The sequence below is a fragment of the Mus caroli genome, unplaced genomic scaffold (genome assembly GCF_978045245.1).
Source record: "Mus caroli unplaced genomic scaffold, Mus_caroli_1 scaffold_13, whole genome shotgun sequence".
NCBI lineage: Eukaryota > Metazoa > Chordata > Mammalia > Rodentia > Muridae > Mus > Mus caroli.
In genome coordinates, this window is record NW_028227268.1 from 8470991 (window position 1) to 8488525 (window position 17535).

Consider the following 17535-nt stretch of genomic DNA (forward strand, 5'->3'; position numbering starts at 1 on the left):
TGCGTGCGCGGTGATGGGAAAGTGCGGCGGGCGTCCCGCCTCCGCGCAGCCGCAGGAGGACAGTACCACGGCGCCTGCGACATGGGGAGGCGCGGAGGCGACACCGGAAGTGGCTGTGGTCCGGGTCGGCCCGAGGGGGACTCAGCGCCCGCAGCAACCACCCGCGCGGCGGCGGTCAGAGCTCAGACCCGTGCGGGTGGGCGTGGCGGGCGCCGGGACACAGCTCCGACTGTTCGCTGTCGGCGCGGGGCGGCGCCGCGTCGCTCGCCTTCACCAGCTGCCATGAGCGAGCGCCTCCGCCCCAGGTGAGGGAAGGGGGGAACCCGCTTTCTCCGCGGCTCCTCGGCCGAGGATGTGCGCTCTGGAGCCGAGGGGCGGACGGAGCCGGCGGGGTGGTGGTGCGAGGCTCTGGGCTGCGCTGCTCTGCGGTCGGAGGAGGCGGAGGGGAGAAGGTGGCGCGGCCTCTGACACTTGGACCCCGTGGGCAGCCAGGGAGGCGACGCTCTGGAATCCAGGGCTGCCCCTTCTCCGTCTTTTCCTTGTTTTCTTCGTCTTCTGCCCTTTCCGCTTCGGAATGAGGTTGGTTCGGCCCGACGAGACGGACGGTGTGGTCCTTCCTAAATTGAGGCGGGCGGTGGTGGTAGGGGGATGGGAGGGATGGCCGATCTGGAAGAGTCGGCCCCCCTCGGGCGAGGCGCCTCCGAGAGGGGACGGGATGCTTCGGGGGCGGGGAGCTGCTGGCGCCCCAAGGTCAGGAGAAAGGCGGGGGTTGGGCTTAACCCCTGCAGCTGGGAGGGCTTAGGGCAGAGCGCAGCGCTGTGTCCTCATCAGATGGACCCGGGTGGGTGGTGACCCACTCTCGGTTGTAGCATTAACAGGCAGGATTCTAAACAGTTTGGATGAGGGGCCAGTTGGCTGGGAGCAGGGAGGTGGCTAACACCGCGAGTTACTCTCGTTACCCTCACTAGGCGGGCGGCCCCTCGGGGCTTTAGGCCCGATCCAGATGAAGTTTCTTTTCTCCTTATTTTCCGTCTGGGAAGATGTAAGTTGGGACGCCTTACCTCAGAATGAAGAAGGCCGGCTTTATTTCATACTGGAAAGTCTCCTAATAAGATGCTTGACGACCTATCTACATCGCTAAGTTGTACTTTTTCCATTTCTCTGGTGGAGAACAGAGAACGGATTTAGAAAGACTCATTTATCTAAGTCTATTCAGGCTCGCGGCTCTTTATTCCGTAGTCGTCTCAGGCTTAAAGAAGGTGGATCGTAGGCTTGCTTTTTTTATTTTCTCTCATAAATGATTTTACTTATTTTATGTTTATGAGTGGTTTGCCTGTGTATATGTATGTACATCACGACGTGCGGGTGTCAACGTAGACCAGAGGAGGGCTGGGAACAAAACCCCAGTCCTCTGTAGGACTGACTAACAGGGGTCTTCAGTGGTTGTGCAATCTCCCCAGCCCTGAGTCTTGTTCCTTGCATTCTTTGGTTATGAATTTAATCATTGTTTTGCAAGGCTTCTCCTTGAAACAGTTATTTCATGGGACTGGGGTTCCCCAACATTCTGAGATGATTTGACCCAGTGGTGAGAATTTTAAGGTCCCTAGACTGAATTGAGTTACTGGTTTTGGTTCTGTAGTAATTGTAGTAGAAAGCCTGTACGTGTGTCAAAAAAAAAAAAAAAAAAAAAATGAAAGCCGGGCGTGGTGGGGCACGCCTTTAATCCCAGCACTCGGGAGGCAGAGGCAGGCGGATTTCTGAGTTCGAGGCCAGCCTGGTCTACAAAGTGAGTTCCAGGACAGCCATATAGAGAAACCCTGTCTCGAAAAAAAAAAAAAAATGATCAAACTAAATTGGAAATTAGAAGGTGCTTGCCAGAATTATAATCTGGTTTATGGCATTAATGTACTCCAAAAGGTTTAATCTTACTGATTGTACAGATAGAATGAAACCACAATCTTGCCTATTATTGAAAACCATTGAAAGGTTCAAATTAGGTCAGGTTGGAATTATGGGCCAGTTACAGTCACTCATTAGAGTTAGGGCTGTGACCTTTAGATGCAGCAAGCCTGAGCTGACTGCCATCTTTTAGATTCTTTTGGAATGTCTCCCTCATGTGACAGCCCTCAGCATTTTCTGTCACTAACAGATTTTTTTTAATCTAGTGCTGCAGACAAGTAGTGTAAGTTTGTGCTGATTACAGATTCTTTTTATCTAATATACTTATAGAAATCTTAGTGTGTTTATATATTTTGGTGACTTTCCCCCCCCCCCCCCCTTTCCGGTGATTTCTGTAAAAGCCAGTTATCAAGGACAGACCTTTCTTGCCTAATTTTTTTTTTTTTTTTTTAATTCTTATCATCCATGAGCTAGCTTGGCCCCTCTGGTGTCAGACTTTCTCAGTAGACTAAGAACACTGTAGAAGGGTGGTTGTATGGTAAGGAAGTCTACCTTATCACAGATCCTTAGCGTCTACATATGAATTGGGAGAGAGACACCTATAGTAAGAAACATTTGAGATGGACTGTGGTTGTGCTTGTCTTTAACCCCAGCCCTCAAGAGGCAGAGGGTCAGAGTTCATGGCTAACTTGTTTTGTATAGCCAGTTCCAGGCCATCCAGGCTACCTGGTGAGACCTTTTATAATAAAATGAAAACCAGTTGTTGTACTTTATATTTAAGTCTGCCTAAGGTTCTTTGAAGAGGACCAGGAAAATAGGACAGAAGTGAAATATGAAAAGTGATGGAGCCAGCCATTCTGGGGGTGATAGATCTAGCAATTGTTTTTCCCTAAGTGGAAAGGAGGTGCCTAGAAAGACAGTGAACCGATTGTAAACTAGTGATCTTGTCAATTATTAATAAGGGTATTGAAAGCTGAGTGTTCTAGGGAGGCATCTAATAATGAAAACTAAGAACAACAAACATGGAGCCGAGTAGACCAGCTCATTCTTAGCTAGTGACCACTGAAAGGAGGCCAGAGAGATGGTGCTTATACACTGAGAAACTGACAGAGATCTTACATGACTTTCCCAGAGGCAGATGACAACAGTAGAACAGCCCAGTGCTGCTATTGGTAGGAAAATGCCCTGTTACAGATGAGGAGATGGCAAGTTTTGGTCAGCCTCATAAAGTTTGGTTGCAGTGACTCAGCAGCCCCAAGCATAGCCAGCTGTTGTCATGCTGATAAGATAAAAGTTGAGGCTCCAGTGTGCTGCCACTGTTGAGTGTCTCTCCCAGCAGACCTTGTCTTACCGATGCAGCACATCCTCATGCAAAATGCCTGTATTGGGGTGAAGGACAAGCTTTAGTTCAATTTTATATACTAAGTTACTGCTTGTTTGTTTGTTTGTTTCTGTTTTTTTTTTTTTTTTTTTCAAGACAGGGTTTCTCTGTGTAGCCCTGGCTGTCCTGGAACTCGATTTTGTTTGTTTGTTTCTGTTTTTTTTTTTTTTTTTTTTTCAAGACAGGGTTTCTCTGTGTAGCCCTGGCTGTCCTGGAACTCGATTTGTAGACCAGGCTGGCCTCGAACTCAGAAATCCGCCTGCCTCTGCCTCCCGAGTGCTGGGATTAAAGGCGTGCGCCACCACGCCCAGCTCGTAAGCTCATTCTTAAGAGTAGGATGTTTTCAGAGTCTTCAGGATACAAGCTCTTGAGCCAGAGTGGTGATTTTGGCTTCTAATCTTGGTTAGGGACTTGCTGCATAGGGAAAGCTGCAACTGGATAACACCCATTTTCCGAGAGAGAGAGAGAGAGAGAGAGAGAGAGAGAGAGAGAGAGAGAGAGAGAGAGAGACTAGTTTTTTCCTTCTTTTTGTTGTTGTGTATTTTTTGTTTGGTTGGTTTTATTTTTTTTTATTTTTTTTGTTTTTGTAACTGTCCCTATGTGTGGTCTTAGCTGTCCTGGAACTCGCTATGTAGACCAGACAGACCTCAAACTCAAAGAGATTCTCTTGTCTCTGCCTCCTAAGTGTACATACAGATTGAAGGTGACTGTCTCATCAGGCCTAGTATTGCCTTTTATCTCTTTCTTGGAAGCATTTTCTCCATAATTGATAAGCCCTTTGGATGTATGGAACTTGGCAGTGCTACCCAGTAAATTTTTACTATGTAAAGAATTTTTTGCCAAAACAACATTTTGGTAATCCAAAAATTTTCCTTACTCAGTTATCAGTTCAGTTACATAAAACAGCTGATGGCTGCAGAAATGGCTCAGCAGCTAAGAGTGCTTAACTGCTCCTGCAGAGGACCTAGGTTCAATTCCCAGCGCCAACATGGTGACTGTCTGTAACTCCAGCTCCAGGGGAACCATTGCCTTCTGACACCATGGACATGTAGGCAAAGCACTCATAAACATAAAATAAATTTGAAAAAGCTAACCAAACAGAGTTGATACTGTAATCTATCCCAAAGTAAAGAGCTGCAGGCTTACAGAATCTTTGAAGTTTTGTTCTTTGCTGAACCTCTTCCTAGGGTTTAAAAGCAGTCACTTGTTTTTGTATTTTGTTAGTTTTATTTATTTTTTGTTGTTTACAGTAAAATAATTTAGGACTGGTATTGTACACTAGACAGGTATTTTTCTCGATATATAGGTCTAAGATATCCTTTCCTACTAGGTGTGGTGGTATACACCTTTAGCCCCCGTACTTGGGAAGCAGAGGCAGGTGGATTACTGAGGTTGGCCTGGTCTACATATACATAGTGAGTTTGCGTTCCAAGGCTACATAGATCCTATGTCCAAATAAATAAATGCATAAGAGGCAGAGGCAGGCGGATTTCTGAGTTCGAGGCCAGCCTGGTCTACAAAGTGAGTTCCAGGACAGCCAGAGCTACACAGAGAAACCCTGTCTCGAAAAACCACAAAAAAAAAAAAAATAAATAAATCCTTTTACAATTTATATTTTGCAGCTTTTTAATAATAAATTTACAATAGTTAGCCTTTTTTTCTTCTTCAGTGAAACAGGAGTTTCTGTGGTCTCTGATCGATTTCGCTTTTGGCTTTTAAAATATATTTAGTGTGTGTGTGTAGGTGTGAGTGTGTTTGGTGGTCAGAGAGCAACTTGTGAGAGTCAGTTTTCTCCCGCCACGTGGGACCTGAGTTGGAACCCAGGCTGTCAGGCTTGGTTGGCAGTAAGCACCTTTACCTGCATCTCACCAACCCCCAGGTGAATTTTAAATAGCTGTAACACCAGCAGTTGATTGCTTTCTGAGCAGCCTCTGTAGCAGTACAGCTACAGCTTGATCAGCCTTAAAGTGGAGAGCTGGGGACTCAGGCATATGAAGTTGTTCTGGGTTTTCAATCTCTAGCATGAGTTTAGTACTATGAATGAATGGGCTGCATTGCTTGAATAAACGAAAAGAGCTGTTCACTTAACCTTTGCCTTTGCTGTTAGAGGGATAGGTGCCGCATGGAAACAGTTAGATGGCCCTGTACTTGAACAGCAGGCTTTTGTGTGGTAACTGTGGTTGTGTGTGAGCATGTTAGGGATTGTGGATTCCCACAGTATATTTATGCTGGGTATGGTGAAGACTGGAGTGGCTGCAGCAGCAGTAGCTGCAGGACTGCAGCCAGCCTCTTGTGAATGTGCTTAGCACATTGGGTTAGCCAGGCAGCCTTGAGGAAGTTGGTCTCACTGAAGGGTGGTGTAGGAACAGCTAGGAGCTAGCCTTAGGCGCATCTTGTGATGGGTGAGGCCTGGCACCCTGAGTGGTGCAGTGAGTACTTGGTCTTACTTGAGCAATTTGGCCTAGAGGTAGCGGGCAGCATGGCTGAGTCTGGGCTAGCTGTGTGAAGTAACCTGAAGGAGGTGCTGGCTGTTCAGAGTTTGGCTCTGCTGAGCCAAAGCTATATATGGTCACTTCAGTTGAGCTGCTGCAGTGAAGAGGCTGTGCTGTTGAGCATAATGCTATGAGGTCTCATGCTGTGTTTGAAGCTCAGTGTTGCTTTGGGTGGCCTCAAATGTGTAGTGATTCCCCTGCCTCAGCTTCTTGTTTGCTAGGATTGTAGGCATAGCCACTATGCCTGGCAGTAACTGGATTTTTTTTTTTTTTAAATAATTTTGCTTTTTTGAGACAGCTATACCCTTGATGGCCTGGATGTACAGAACAGGCCTTGAACTTGCAGTGATTCCCCCTGTCTCTGCTTCCTGAGTTCGGGGATTAGAAATGCAAACCATCATGCCCAGCAGGATGGGGATTTTGAATTTTGGCTTACATAAATTTAAGTGGCCACATTATTAGTGGTGCCATATGGGGCAGGGTATTCCAGGCAGTTCGTTTTAGAGCTAGCTAGCTATTCCTCCTTTCGTTTATTTCTATTTTCTACTTTGAGGTAAAAATCCTGATTTTAAGTCTGATTGTACCTAACTCTTGTGGATAAGCTAAGTAACCACTCTGTCATACTGCGAGCACTTGCTGGAGCAAGGTGGCTCATTTCCCCTTTAGCCCAGCAGTTCTAACCAGCATGTGCTGTTGCTCAGTGCAGTGATGCTGCAGTGCTGTGGTGTGGCCTGAGCTTTCCCAGTGATGGCTCAGAGACCTTCCTTCCCATCCTGCCACCAAGCAGACGTTAGAACCTCTCACCAACCTGTGTGCTCCCATGCCGCGCTGCACCACACTGCGCCATCTTGTGTGTATTTTAGGGCATGCTCTGTGGGACTAGGACTAGAGTGGGGATTTGGAATTACAATTTCTGAGGATATGGCAAGCGGAAACTGAGCTGGGGAACTTCATCGTTAGCCTCCTCCTGTTACTCTGTCCCCAGCAGGCATTTGGAAACCAGCCTTTCCCTGTTGAGCTTGGCCTGACTGGCTGTCTCTGCTTGGGATGTTGTGGTGGATTAATTTTTTTAGGAAAGAGGATACATTTTTCTATGTTGTTGTGGTTTATAATTGAAATGTCTGCAAGCTCCATAGCTGGTTATTTTTTCTCTTTGTTTTTAAATTTCAGAAAAAGGAGAAGAAATGGCAGTGATGATGACAACCACCCTCCTCCCCAGACCAAAAGGAGCAGTAGGAACCCCATCTTCCAGGACTCCTGGGACACAGAGGTAGGCAGAGTGGCCACAGGCATAGCCGCTGACCTGGTCTCCATTGCATAGTTGGAGCGTCTTTGTTCAAAGAATACCTCTCCTTCCTTGATTGGGGCAGTTTCCACTTCACTTGCTTACTTTCTAGTCTTGTTATTTTGAGGCAGGATTTTAATGTGCAGTTCTGCCTGACATGGAACTCAGTCTGTAAACCTGGCTGGCCTCAAGTTTGTGGCTGTTCTCTCTCCTTATTGCTGGGTTGTGGCTAAGTACTGGCACAGCAGGCCTTTAATTCCCCTTTTGAGTCAAAGCCTCTTTGAGGAAGGCAGGCACTGTCTTGCTAGGCAAGTATCATGTACATGTTTGTTTTCACTCACACACACACACACACACATACACACACACACACACCACACACACATACACACAGAGTCTTATAATAGTTTCATGGACTTTAAGCCTATCTTTGAATCCTCTAATTTTACATTTCTAGCACTAGCCCATTTCCTGATGGTTTATAAAGTATGATTGTCCCCAAGGGAGACATTTTGTTACTTGTATTCAGTAGCGGTTTTAGGCATCAGAGTATGTATAGTGTGTGTACACAGATTCCTTGTAAAGGGCTTTTATTCTTCAGTGTGTATTCTTCAGTGTGTTCTAGAATGATGCAGGAGAGTGGGATAGAGATGAGGAGCACACATCAGCGTTCCAGGCAGCATGGATGCAAGTTTATGGCTGTTACTGTTTAACTTTAAGACGCTGACGGCATCCCTGACCGAGGATGCAACTCCTAACGGTTGCCAGGCAGTAGCTGGGTCCTCGCGCATGCACTAAACAAATCCTGCTGTACTTGGTTCCCACTAATAGGATCTGCGTAGTATCTAGATTCTGTCCCACCAATCCACAGTCACCATGGAGGGGACACTGACCTTCACATTAATGACCAGGGCTAGAGTATGTTCTGCCATGTTAGGCTTGGGCTCTGATAGCATCTTGTACCTCTAAAAATATTATTCTGCACATTTTGATTTTAAGTAATTATTTAGCCAAAAAGTAGTTGAGTTTTTATTTAATGGGATGGTTGGGGAATCCCAGGGATGATAGAAACTAGCAATCAGAGATGCCATCAGCATCTTAGCGTTAAAACAGCCATGGACTTGCAACCATGCTCTCTGTGGCTTTGATGCTTGAGACCTGGATAAAAATGTCTTTTTTTTTTTTTAAACTTCAAGGCTTTTGTTTTATTTCTAAAACTTGAAAAATTGTATTACTTACTTTCATTTGTGTGTGCTTGTGTTCTGGTGGGCACTGTAGGGGGTCCTGGACGACCTGCACAGAGGCATTGGTTTTCTTTTTCTGACTGTGTGGGGCTTGAGAATCAAATCAGTTTTCAGACTTGGCAAGGAAGTACCTTTGCCTGCTGTCTTACTGGGTCTGGTTTTGTCTTTTTTTTTTTTCCCCCCCCAATTATTTTCTATGTGCCTATGTAAGTTTATGTGCACCACATGCTTGGAAGTGTCTCCAGAGCCAGAGTAAACCAGCTCCCCTAGAACTAAATGTGAGTGCTGGGAACCAAACCCTGGGTCCTCCGTCCTCCAAAGGCAATAAAGATTCTTAACTGCTGGGCTGGGCCTTAAGCCCCTGTCTTCTTATTTTAAGCACATGAATTTTAGTATTAGGGTTTTTGTTTTGTTGTGGGGTTGTTGTTTATTTTGGCTTTTCGAGACAGGGTTTCTCTGTATAGACCTGGCTGTCCTGGAACTCACTTTGTAGACCAGGCTGGCCTCGAACTCAGAAATCTGCCTGCCTGTACCTCCCGAGTGCTGGGATTAAAGGCATGCGCCACCACCGCCCGGCTGTTGTGGGGTTTTGTTGGTGGTGGTGGTAATGGTGGACAAGATCTCTCTGTAGTTGTTAACCTGGAACTTGCTGTGCAGACCAGGTGGGCCTTGAACTTGAAGAGAGTCACTTGCCTTTGTTTCCAAAGTGTATGATTAAAAGTATGCACCACTATGCCAGGCTATGTTGTTTGTTGTTTGTTTCATTTTGTCTTGTTTTTTGAGACACAGGGTTTTTCTGTGTACCAGCCCTGGCTTTTCTGGAACTTGCTTTGTAGACCAGGCTGGCCTTGAACTCACAGAGATCCATCTTCCTCTGCCTCCTGAGTGTTGAAATTAAAGGTGTGCACCACCATGCCCAGCTACGCTATGTTCTTGTAATTGCAGTTTGTAAAAAATACCCTTGACTCCGTTTCTATTATCCATGCATTGATATCCCAGAAGAAAATAGTGGCTAGTGACTTAACCTTCGGGTCACATATCTTTTGCTTGCTTTTCCACAGAAGTTTAACTGTTGAATTGGTCAGAATTAACGGTCTGAAGTGTGGGCTAGCTGCTTCTCAGTACAGCTTAAGGCTACTGTATCAGCCTTTGTCTGAACCCATTTGCAGGTCACCCAGCCTGGTATCCATTCAGGGTTGCTTGCTGGGCATCGGCTGCTGTGCTGAGCTTGCTCTGTGGTAGGGTAATGAGTGAGCAGCAGGTGGCTCGGAGAGGTAGAAGGCTGGGACCTACTACAGTGTAAAGCCCAAGGGACTGACTTTCCCACTGGAATAGGTTCTGCTCTTTGGTAGCATAAAAACAGCTTTGGAGACTTTTGGCTTTTTTCCTGATAATTGTATATAAAAGAGAAGAATAAATTACTAATATTGCCAGTTGATTTAATAAAATAGTGCTTTAATAAGAGTGTTACCTTTTAATTCAGAGGCTGGCCAATAATTACATTTTCTTTAGAGTAAGATCAGGACCCATTTCTTGGAGCTGAAGAGATGGCTCTGTGGTTAAGAACACTGGGTGCTTTTCCAGAGGTCCCGGGCTCAATTCCCAGCACCCACACGGCCAGCTCAAGGGGCTCTGACACACAGACATTCATGCAGGTAAAACACCAGTGCAGATAATACTAACAAAAGAAAAGAAAAGAACATTTTCTGGGTGTTTCTTGAAATACTAAAGTAATTTTAGAGTTCCTTTTCTGGTAGCTTGTTTTCATTTGGAAGGCATTTGTTTAATATCACTAAGATGAACTAAGACTTACTCCCTTCTGCTGTAGGTAATAGTTGGCCACTACTGGGAAATCCCTTGTGGCATTGACTCATGTGCAGCTGCTATACAGGGTCACAGACTTTGGTTGTCTGAAAGCTGGAGGTAGTGAACACCTCTTACCTTGATGTTCTGAGGGAAGAGCTGTGAGGCCTTACTTAGAGACTTGCTGTGCAGGGAGAAGCTTTGCTCTGCATCTTCTTCCTCTCATTTTAGTAGGTCTTTTCAACTCTGGTGGAGAAATTGGGCTGGAGAAAAGTAGCATGGCTGCTGGGAGGTAGAAGACTTGTGCTGTAGTGCCTGGCCTTAGACCCATTTACCCCCCAACTGGAATGAACTGCTCTCAGAAGGCAGTTGCCAGTTCAGATGGGCTTTGCTAAATATAGCCAAGAGCAGCCAGCTTCTCTGCACTCACAGAAGCTGAATTCCTTCACCTGGAAAAATTCCAGTAAATAGTATGATATGGCAGTGCCAGGGACTCGGGGTGAGGGGTTGACAAGGAAAAGCAAAGAGATTAGGTTTTTTCCTTTCAAAATCCTTAATTGGTGTTTGAGAACTTTGAGTTTTAGTCCCAGTGACTTAGAGAGGTAACGACTTACACACTTTAGGATTCTCCTCTGCCTGCTTTCCTTCGTGTGGATCATGTGTGCATGTGTGGAGTCCAAAGGCTGTGGTTGTTTTCTTCTATTGCTCTTCACCTTCGTGTTAATTTAAAACGTTATCATTTGTATGTAAGCACGGTGTGCATCTCATGCTGCTGCTTGGAAGTCAGAGGACATTGTGGTGGGTTTCTTTGCCTGTCTGTGGGTTTTGGGGCTCCAGGCTAGCACAGCACGCGCCTTTACCCACTGAGCCGGCTTGCTGGTGCTCCACCCTAGTTTTTGAGACAGAATCTCAGTGAACCTGGAGCTTGTCATGTTGCCTAAATTGGCTGGACAGCAAGCCCTCAGGTTCCTCCTGTTGTGACCTCCCCTGTGTAGTCACCTGGGATTACACATGCCTGCCACTGTGCCCAAAGTTTTATGTAGGTGCTGGGGTACAAACTCAGATCTTCAGGTTCACACAGCCAACTGAGCCATTTCTCTAGTCCCTGAGCCTGTTTTTACATTGAGGTATAGTTGGCTAACCTTAGGGTTTTGTTTGTTTGTTTGTTTTTTGTTTTTTGTTTTGGTTTTTTCGAGACAGGGTTTCTCTGTGTAGCCCTGGGTGTCCTGGAACTCACTTTGTAGACCAGGCTGGCCTCGAACTCAGAAATCCGCCTGCTTCTGCCTCCCCAGTGCTGGGATTAAAGGCGTGGGCCACCACGCCCGGCTGAAGATTAGTTTTGTAGCCATTCTTTATGAGCCCAGATAGTTAGCACCTAAGTCAGGCACACCTCTGTCCTCAGAGAGCAAGACAGGAAGTGACTTACGATTTTTTTTTTAAAGATTTATTTATTGTTATATTTAAGTACACTGTAGCTGTCTTCAGACATACCAGAAGAGGGTGTCAGATTTCATCAAGGATGGTTGTGAGCCACCATGTGGTTGCTAGGATTTGAACTCAAGACCTTCGGAAGAGCAAGCAGTCAGTGCTTTTAACCACTGAGCCAATCTCTTCAGCCCAGGAAGTGACTTATTAACTTGTGCCTTTTTATGAATCCTGTATAAAAGGCAAGTGTGTTTTCTTTTTTATTCAACCTTTCCCTCCTTTTAAAGATGTACTTATGTGTATGCATGTGCCACCTGTGCATGTGTACAGCACATGTGTCTCTGATGCCCAGGAAGGTCAGAAGCAGGCATTGGAATCCTTGGAACTGGACTTTATGAGTGGCTGTGAGCTGTCATGGAGATGCTGGGAACTTAAACCTTGTCTTCTCTAGGAGTAACTAGTGTTCTTACCTGCTGAGCTGTCTCAGCTCAATATTCTCTTTTAGAGGATTTACTGAGGCTGATAAAAATTGATTAGGCAGCCGGGCGTGGTGGCGCAGGCCTTTAATCCCAGCACTCGGGAGGCAGAGGCAGGCAGATTTCTGAGTTGGAGGCCAGCCTGGTCTACAAAGTGAGTTCCAGGATAGCCAGGGCTACACAGAGAAACCCTGTCTCGAAAAACAACAACAACAACAAAAACAAAAACAATTGATTAGGCAAGTGGAGAGGCTTGTCCGTAATCCCAGCATTTGGGAAGCTGAGGCAGGAGGGTCACCATTAGTTTGAGGCCAGCCATAGGGCAGGTAATTCTGGGCCGACCTGGGTAAAGTGTATAAAGCCCTGTGTCAAAGAGACTTAAGAGGAAAAGGCAGTTGTATTTCACAGGAGCGGGTCTTTCTGGTTTGAGCTGTAGCTGTATACCTGGAGGAGTGATAGTGTCCTTGGGCGTAATTAGTATCTACAAGTTGCACTAGATGCTCCCATGCAAACCTGCCTTCCCTAGTACAAAGTGTTTCCCATTATTGTGAGGAAACAAGTGACTTTCCTAAAGCAGCCAGTGCCACCTTGTCTTTGCAGTAAGAGAGGAATTCTGATGCTAACACGGATCCTTGAGAGTGTTCTTAGTGAGCATAAAGGGGTGCCCAAAATCACAGAAGTGGGGGTGCACAGATTTTCAAAGTCAGGAGTGTATACCCACTGCCGTAACTGAGGAGAGCTGGCTGTTGACACAGTGGGAACATGTACAGCATTTACATATTTATTCACTCACTCACTGATTCATTCATCTACAGGTAGGATTGGACCCAGGGCCTTGCATGTGCTAGGCAATGCTCTACTGCTAAGCTACATCCCTGGCATAGTGTAGCATAATCTTTTTTAAAAGATGCCTTTAATTGTCATTTTTGTTTATGAGTGTTTTACTTGCATGAGTGTCTGTACTATGTAGTTGTAGAGGTCAGAGGAGGGTGTAGGTTTCCCTGGAACTGGAGTTAGAAAAGGTTGTGAGCTACCATGCTGGCGCTGAGAACTGAAACCCAGCTTCTCTGCTAGAGCAGCCAGTGCTCTTAACTGTTGAGCCATCTCTCCAGCTCCAAGTTGGGCATACTTTTAAAAATGTTTAGGGCTGGCGAGATGGCTCAGCGGGTCAGAGCACTGACTGCTCTCTGGAAGGTCCTGAGTTCAAATCCCAGCAACCACATGGTGGCTCACAACCATCAGTAATGAGATCTGATGCCCTCTTCTGGTTCATCTGAAGTCAACTACAGTGTACTTATATATAATTGTTGTGTCCGGCCAGCGGCTCACATGTCTGGGGTCTGTTCTGGGAAGGCTTCCTGGAACCTGGAAGAGAAGAAGGAGCTAGGCAGACAAGAGAAAGATGAAGCTAAGATAAAAATTCTGATCAAAGCTCCATTTTACTAATTTGTGCACCGAATTATGAAGGAGGGGAAGGGGCCCAGTTCCCACCAAATCATCTTGGAGTAAGGTTGCAGGTGAACACGTGATGGCTCCGCAACAGCTAAGAGGCAGGCAGTGGGAATGGCAGGACGATAGGGTGGCAAGCTCTGCCCCGATGCTCTCTAACACTGAAACCTGAGCAAACAGGTTTCAGGCTGGGGAGGAGAGGTTACATATAATAATAAATAAATTTTAAAAAATGTTTATTTTTATTTTAAATTAGATTTATTGTGAAATTTCTATTGCATTTACTTATATGTTCAGTGTGTGTATGTCTAGGTCAAAGGACAGCTGGGAGCTGCTTCTCCCCACTGTGTGGGAATCATCTCCTTGGTCATGTTTTGTTTTTCCAGAACAGGATTTCAGTTTGAATCTCTAAGACAGACCTGTGCTGGCCTGGAATTCACTGTGTAGCTCAGCTTAGCCTTGAACTTGATTTTTGTGATCCAACCTCCACCTCCCAAGTGCTGGGATTGCAGGCATGAGCTACCAGGCCCAGCTAAAGCTGTTCTGTCTTGAATCTTTTGTGGGGTAGTAGGTACATGCCAAAACATAGAATTGTTTTGAGTAGCTCTTGGGTGAGGAACTAGGACTGTTTATAGCTCTGTGGTAAGGGATTTTGGGGGTAGAGGATAGAATCTTGGGGTAGCCAGGCTGCCCTTAGACTTCTGATGGTGCTGCCTTCATCGCTGATGTGGGGTTACAGGAGTGTGCCTTGTTACTCACGGGAGTGGTTTCTTTGTAGGTTCGTATAAATTGCAAGCATCGGTGAATGTGGAGATAGGGATAAAGAGAAGCTAAGGCCTGAAGGATTAAAATGCTTTTTCTAGATGGACGTAGTGACAGGGCATAGTGTAACACACTGTTAGTCTCAGCACTCAGGAGGCAGAAGCAGGCAGATCTCTGAGTTTTGAGGCCAGCCTGGTCTACAGAGTGAGTTCCAGGACAGCTAGGGCTGCATAGTAAGACCCAAAACAGTCAACCAATAAAAACCATAATATATCCATCTAGCCAGCCTGCCTGCCCGCCCGCCCGCCCTCCCTCCTCCTTGCTTGCTTCCTCCTTCCTTTCCTCTCTCCCTCCCTCCTTTTCTTTTGTGATAAAGGGAGAAAACGTGTTCTAGGTGATAAATACACTTACATTCTGGTTTTGATTATTTTAGTTAGCATATGTTAATTACACATAATAATAGACCACATTATGGCATTTTTCACATGTACACTTAAGATATTTTAGCACATTAACTCTCCCTGCCTTTGTGTTCTCCTCACACCCAGAACCCCCCTACTTTCCTGTCTTCATTTATTGTTTGGTTTACTATTTTTGATGACCCTGAGGCTCCTTAGGGTTGCTTGCAGGAGTGAGTCTGTAGATGCTCAGGGAGGGGTAACGGTTTGGTACCAGTATCTGCAGATCAGTCTTGGAGATAGGGGCTCACAGACCCTTTCCTCCATGACAGGATGTTGACAGCCCATCTAAAACTTTGCTTTTTCTTCTTCTTTTTTTTTTTTTTTTTTTTTTGAGATGGGATTTCTAAGTGTAACAGTCCTGACTGGCCTGAAACTCACAGAGATCCACCTGCCTCTGCCTCTCTAGTGCTAGGATTAAAGGCAGGTGCCACCACCACCCAGCCCCAATCTTTAACTTTTAAAAATTACCTTTATTTATTTATGCAGAACAGTGAACAACTTATGGAAGTTGGTTTTCTCTTTACACTATATAGATCCTGGCTGTTGAACTCAGGTTGTCTGGCATGGAAGTAAAGTACCTTTACCCCTGAGCCTAGTCTGAGCTTGTATAGGTCTTGCACCAGTAAATGCTTCTCCTGAGGTCCAAACTGCACAGACAGTGCCGTGCTCTGAAGCATATTACATGCTCACTCACCTACTTCCTCTGGCTCCTACAGTCTTTCCTTCCCAGTTTCTGTGATACGAGGGAGGAGGTGCTATAGATGTCCCATGTGTGGCTTAGAGATCCTTGAGAAGTTCCCACTTGCCTACACCAGACTTACTAATCTGTACTAGCAGGATGGAGATTGCAGTTGGATGGGCACATCAGGTCCATTTAGCTTCCCCACCAAGGTCTAGGACCTCTCTGGCCTCCAGCATCTGAATAGGTGGAATCCTTCCCTGGGAGCAGATCAACACCTTTTGGGGTTGATTTCCTCATCACTGATTGGGTGCTGTTGCAGCAGTGTGTGCTTCTTGCCTGGCACCGAGGGGACACAGCCTCGTAAGACTTGATAAGAGTTCCCCCTCACAGCCCGAGGAGCACCATTTAACTGTGTGCAAGCTAGCCATCAGGGAGGGAGCACCATCCTTCGTTTAGCTTGATGTCTCCCTTCCGGTAATTGGTTCTTGAGCGTTTTATAGCTCAGATGGCCCAGGCCAGCCTTAAGTTCAAGATCTTCCTACCTTTATTTTCAGCATGTTGGGATTACAGGCCATACACGGCCTAGTTTTGATTTTATGAAGCATAGAGACTCCACAATTAATATGTTTGCTTGGGCAGCTTTCTAAAGCTTCTGAGTAGAAAGCAGTATTTAGAGGTATTTAGTTTCTGCCATGCTGTAAAGGTATAAACTAGCTTCACAGCATGGTAAAGCCTACCCAGGAGAATAGCGGTTCCCCGTCTCTTGAAAACAAAGATGGCCTTCTACAGTGTATTCATTCTCTGCTCTGCAGTTCCTGCACCGTGCCTTCTTCCTGCCTGTCAGAGCTTGCCAGGTTCCCGGGGGCCATTGATGGGTTTTCTCCCTTCGTACTTCTTGGGTTCGCGGTGTGAACATGCTTCTTCTCTGGTCTGCTTTTGTGCCTTCTCCTTCCTGACTCACCCATGTGCAGCGTCCTACTCTCCTTCCCTACCCCATCCGCCTTGTTTGTCTGTAGCCTGTGGTATTTTTCAGGAACATTCCCTTCCTCTCCTTGCTTGGCTTCGTTGTTGACTCAACTAAAACTTGCAGGTAGTGTGAGAAGAGCAGGTGATAACTCAGCAAGTGGTTCCTGATAGCTGCTGCCCCTGCATGTTAGCCCTGCGGTCCCACTCAGGGTATGACATATACCTCCAACATTTCTAGTCCCCTGTGACCACCTCCTGCTCAGCCTTATGAGGAAACCTCCATGGACCTTTCTTCTGTATCTTCATCACATACAAATCCCTGTGATTCTAACTTAAGATTCCAACTAGAGCATGACTTGAGTGCTCAGAACCTCTGCTGGGGCCTCAGTGGCTCGCATACTCTAGCTATGACCTCTCTCTGTGTTTTATGGTTCACCAGCCCTTGACACAGTACAGCTGTGTCACAAATACCACACTGGGAACTTGTCACCCTCAAGACACTTCTTTCATTTGTTCCTGGTTTGTTGTTTCCTGCCTATTTAAAGTTTAGCTCATAGACTTGTAGAGCCACCCTTAGGATCCTTCCTCTCTCATGTTTACCCAGCATGCTCCGCTGCCTTTCTCTCCCAGCAAGTAGTCTTGGACTCTGGTTATCTGTGGATTCGTTACCACCATTTCCCCTAACTGAGCTTAGTAAATGTTTACCAAGTGCCTGAGCAGCTCTGGTGACAGCCTAATAGCAGGCATATTTGTTTGTTTGCATAGTGGGCATGAGAGCAGCTGGTGCTCTGGCAAGTACATCAGAAGCCTACAAGGACTCCACATTTTCTCCCAGGACAGTGCCCTTCTGGCTGCACCGTGCTGCCAGTGGTTGTGAGGATATAATGGCTGACTATTTGAGACTCCTTTTCTTCAAGTTTTCAAAACTGGATTCTTCAGAGTGGCCACTACTTTCCTGAGGATGCTATTAGCAAACAACACGGCACCAGTGTTGGGAAAAGAATTTAGTGCCTTTCAAACACAGGTGTAACAAGGGTCGTTCCCCCTTGCAACCCTCTAGTTAATACTAAAAGTTAGCATCACCTGGTGAGAGGGGCTTGGCCAGTCTCTGCCCATTTCATATTTTCAGACTGGGAAGGAACCTTGCTTTTCATCTGTGGCTGGGAGGGCAGGGGGCAGACAGCACAGGGCACTTTGTGCTTTTGCTCAG

The 17535-nt window shown here is 46.1% G+C and overlaps 1 protein-coding gene across 2 annotated transcripts in view; it reads left to right on the forward strand.

Moving 5' to 3' along the window:
• Vcf1 (VCP nuclear cofactor family member 1) overlaps nt 1-17535 on the forward strand; it is a 23396-nt gene continuing 5861 nt past the window's right edge. The window contains exons 1-2 of one of the 2 annotated variants that reach the window (XM_029484203.2): nt 1-305; nt 6943-7042. In XM_029484203.2, coding sequence (XP_029340063.1) covers nt 82-305; nt 6943-7042 — 324 coding nt within the window. In that variant the 5' untranslated portion in view covers nt 1-81. The other variant, XM_021175803.2, reaches the window with a different exon arrangement.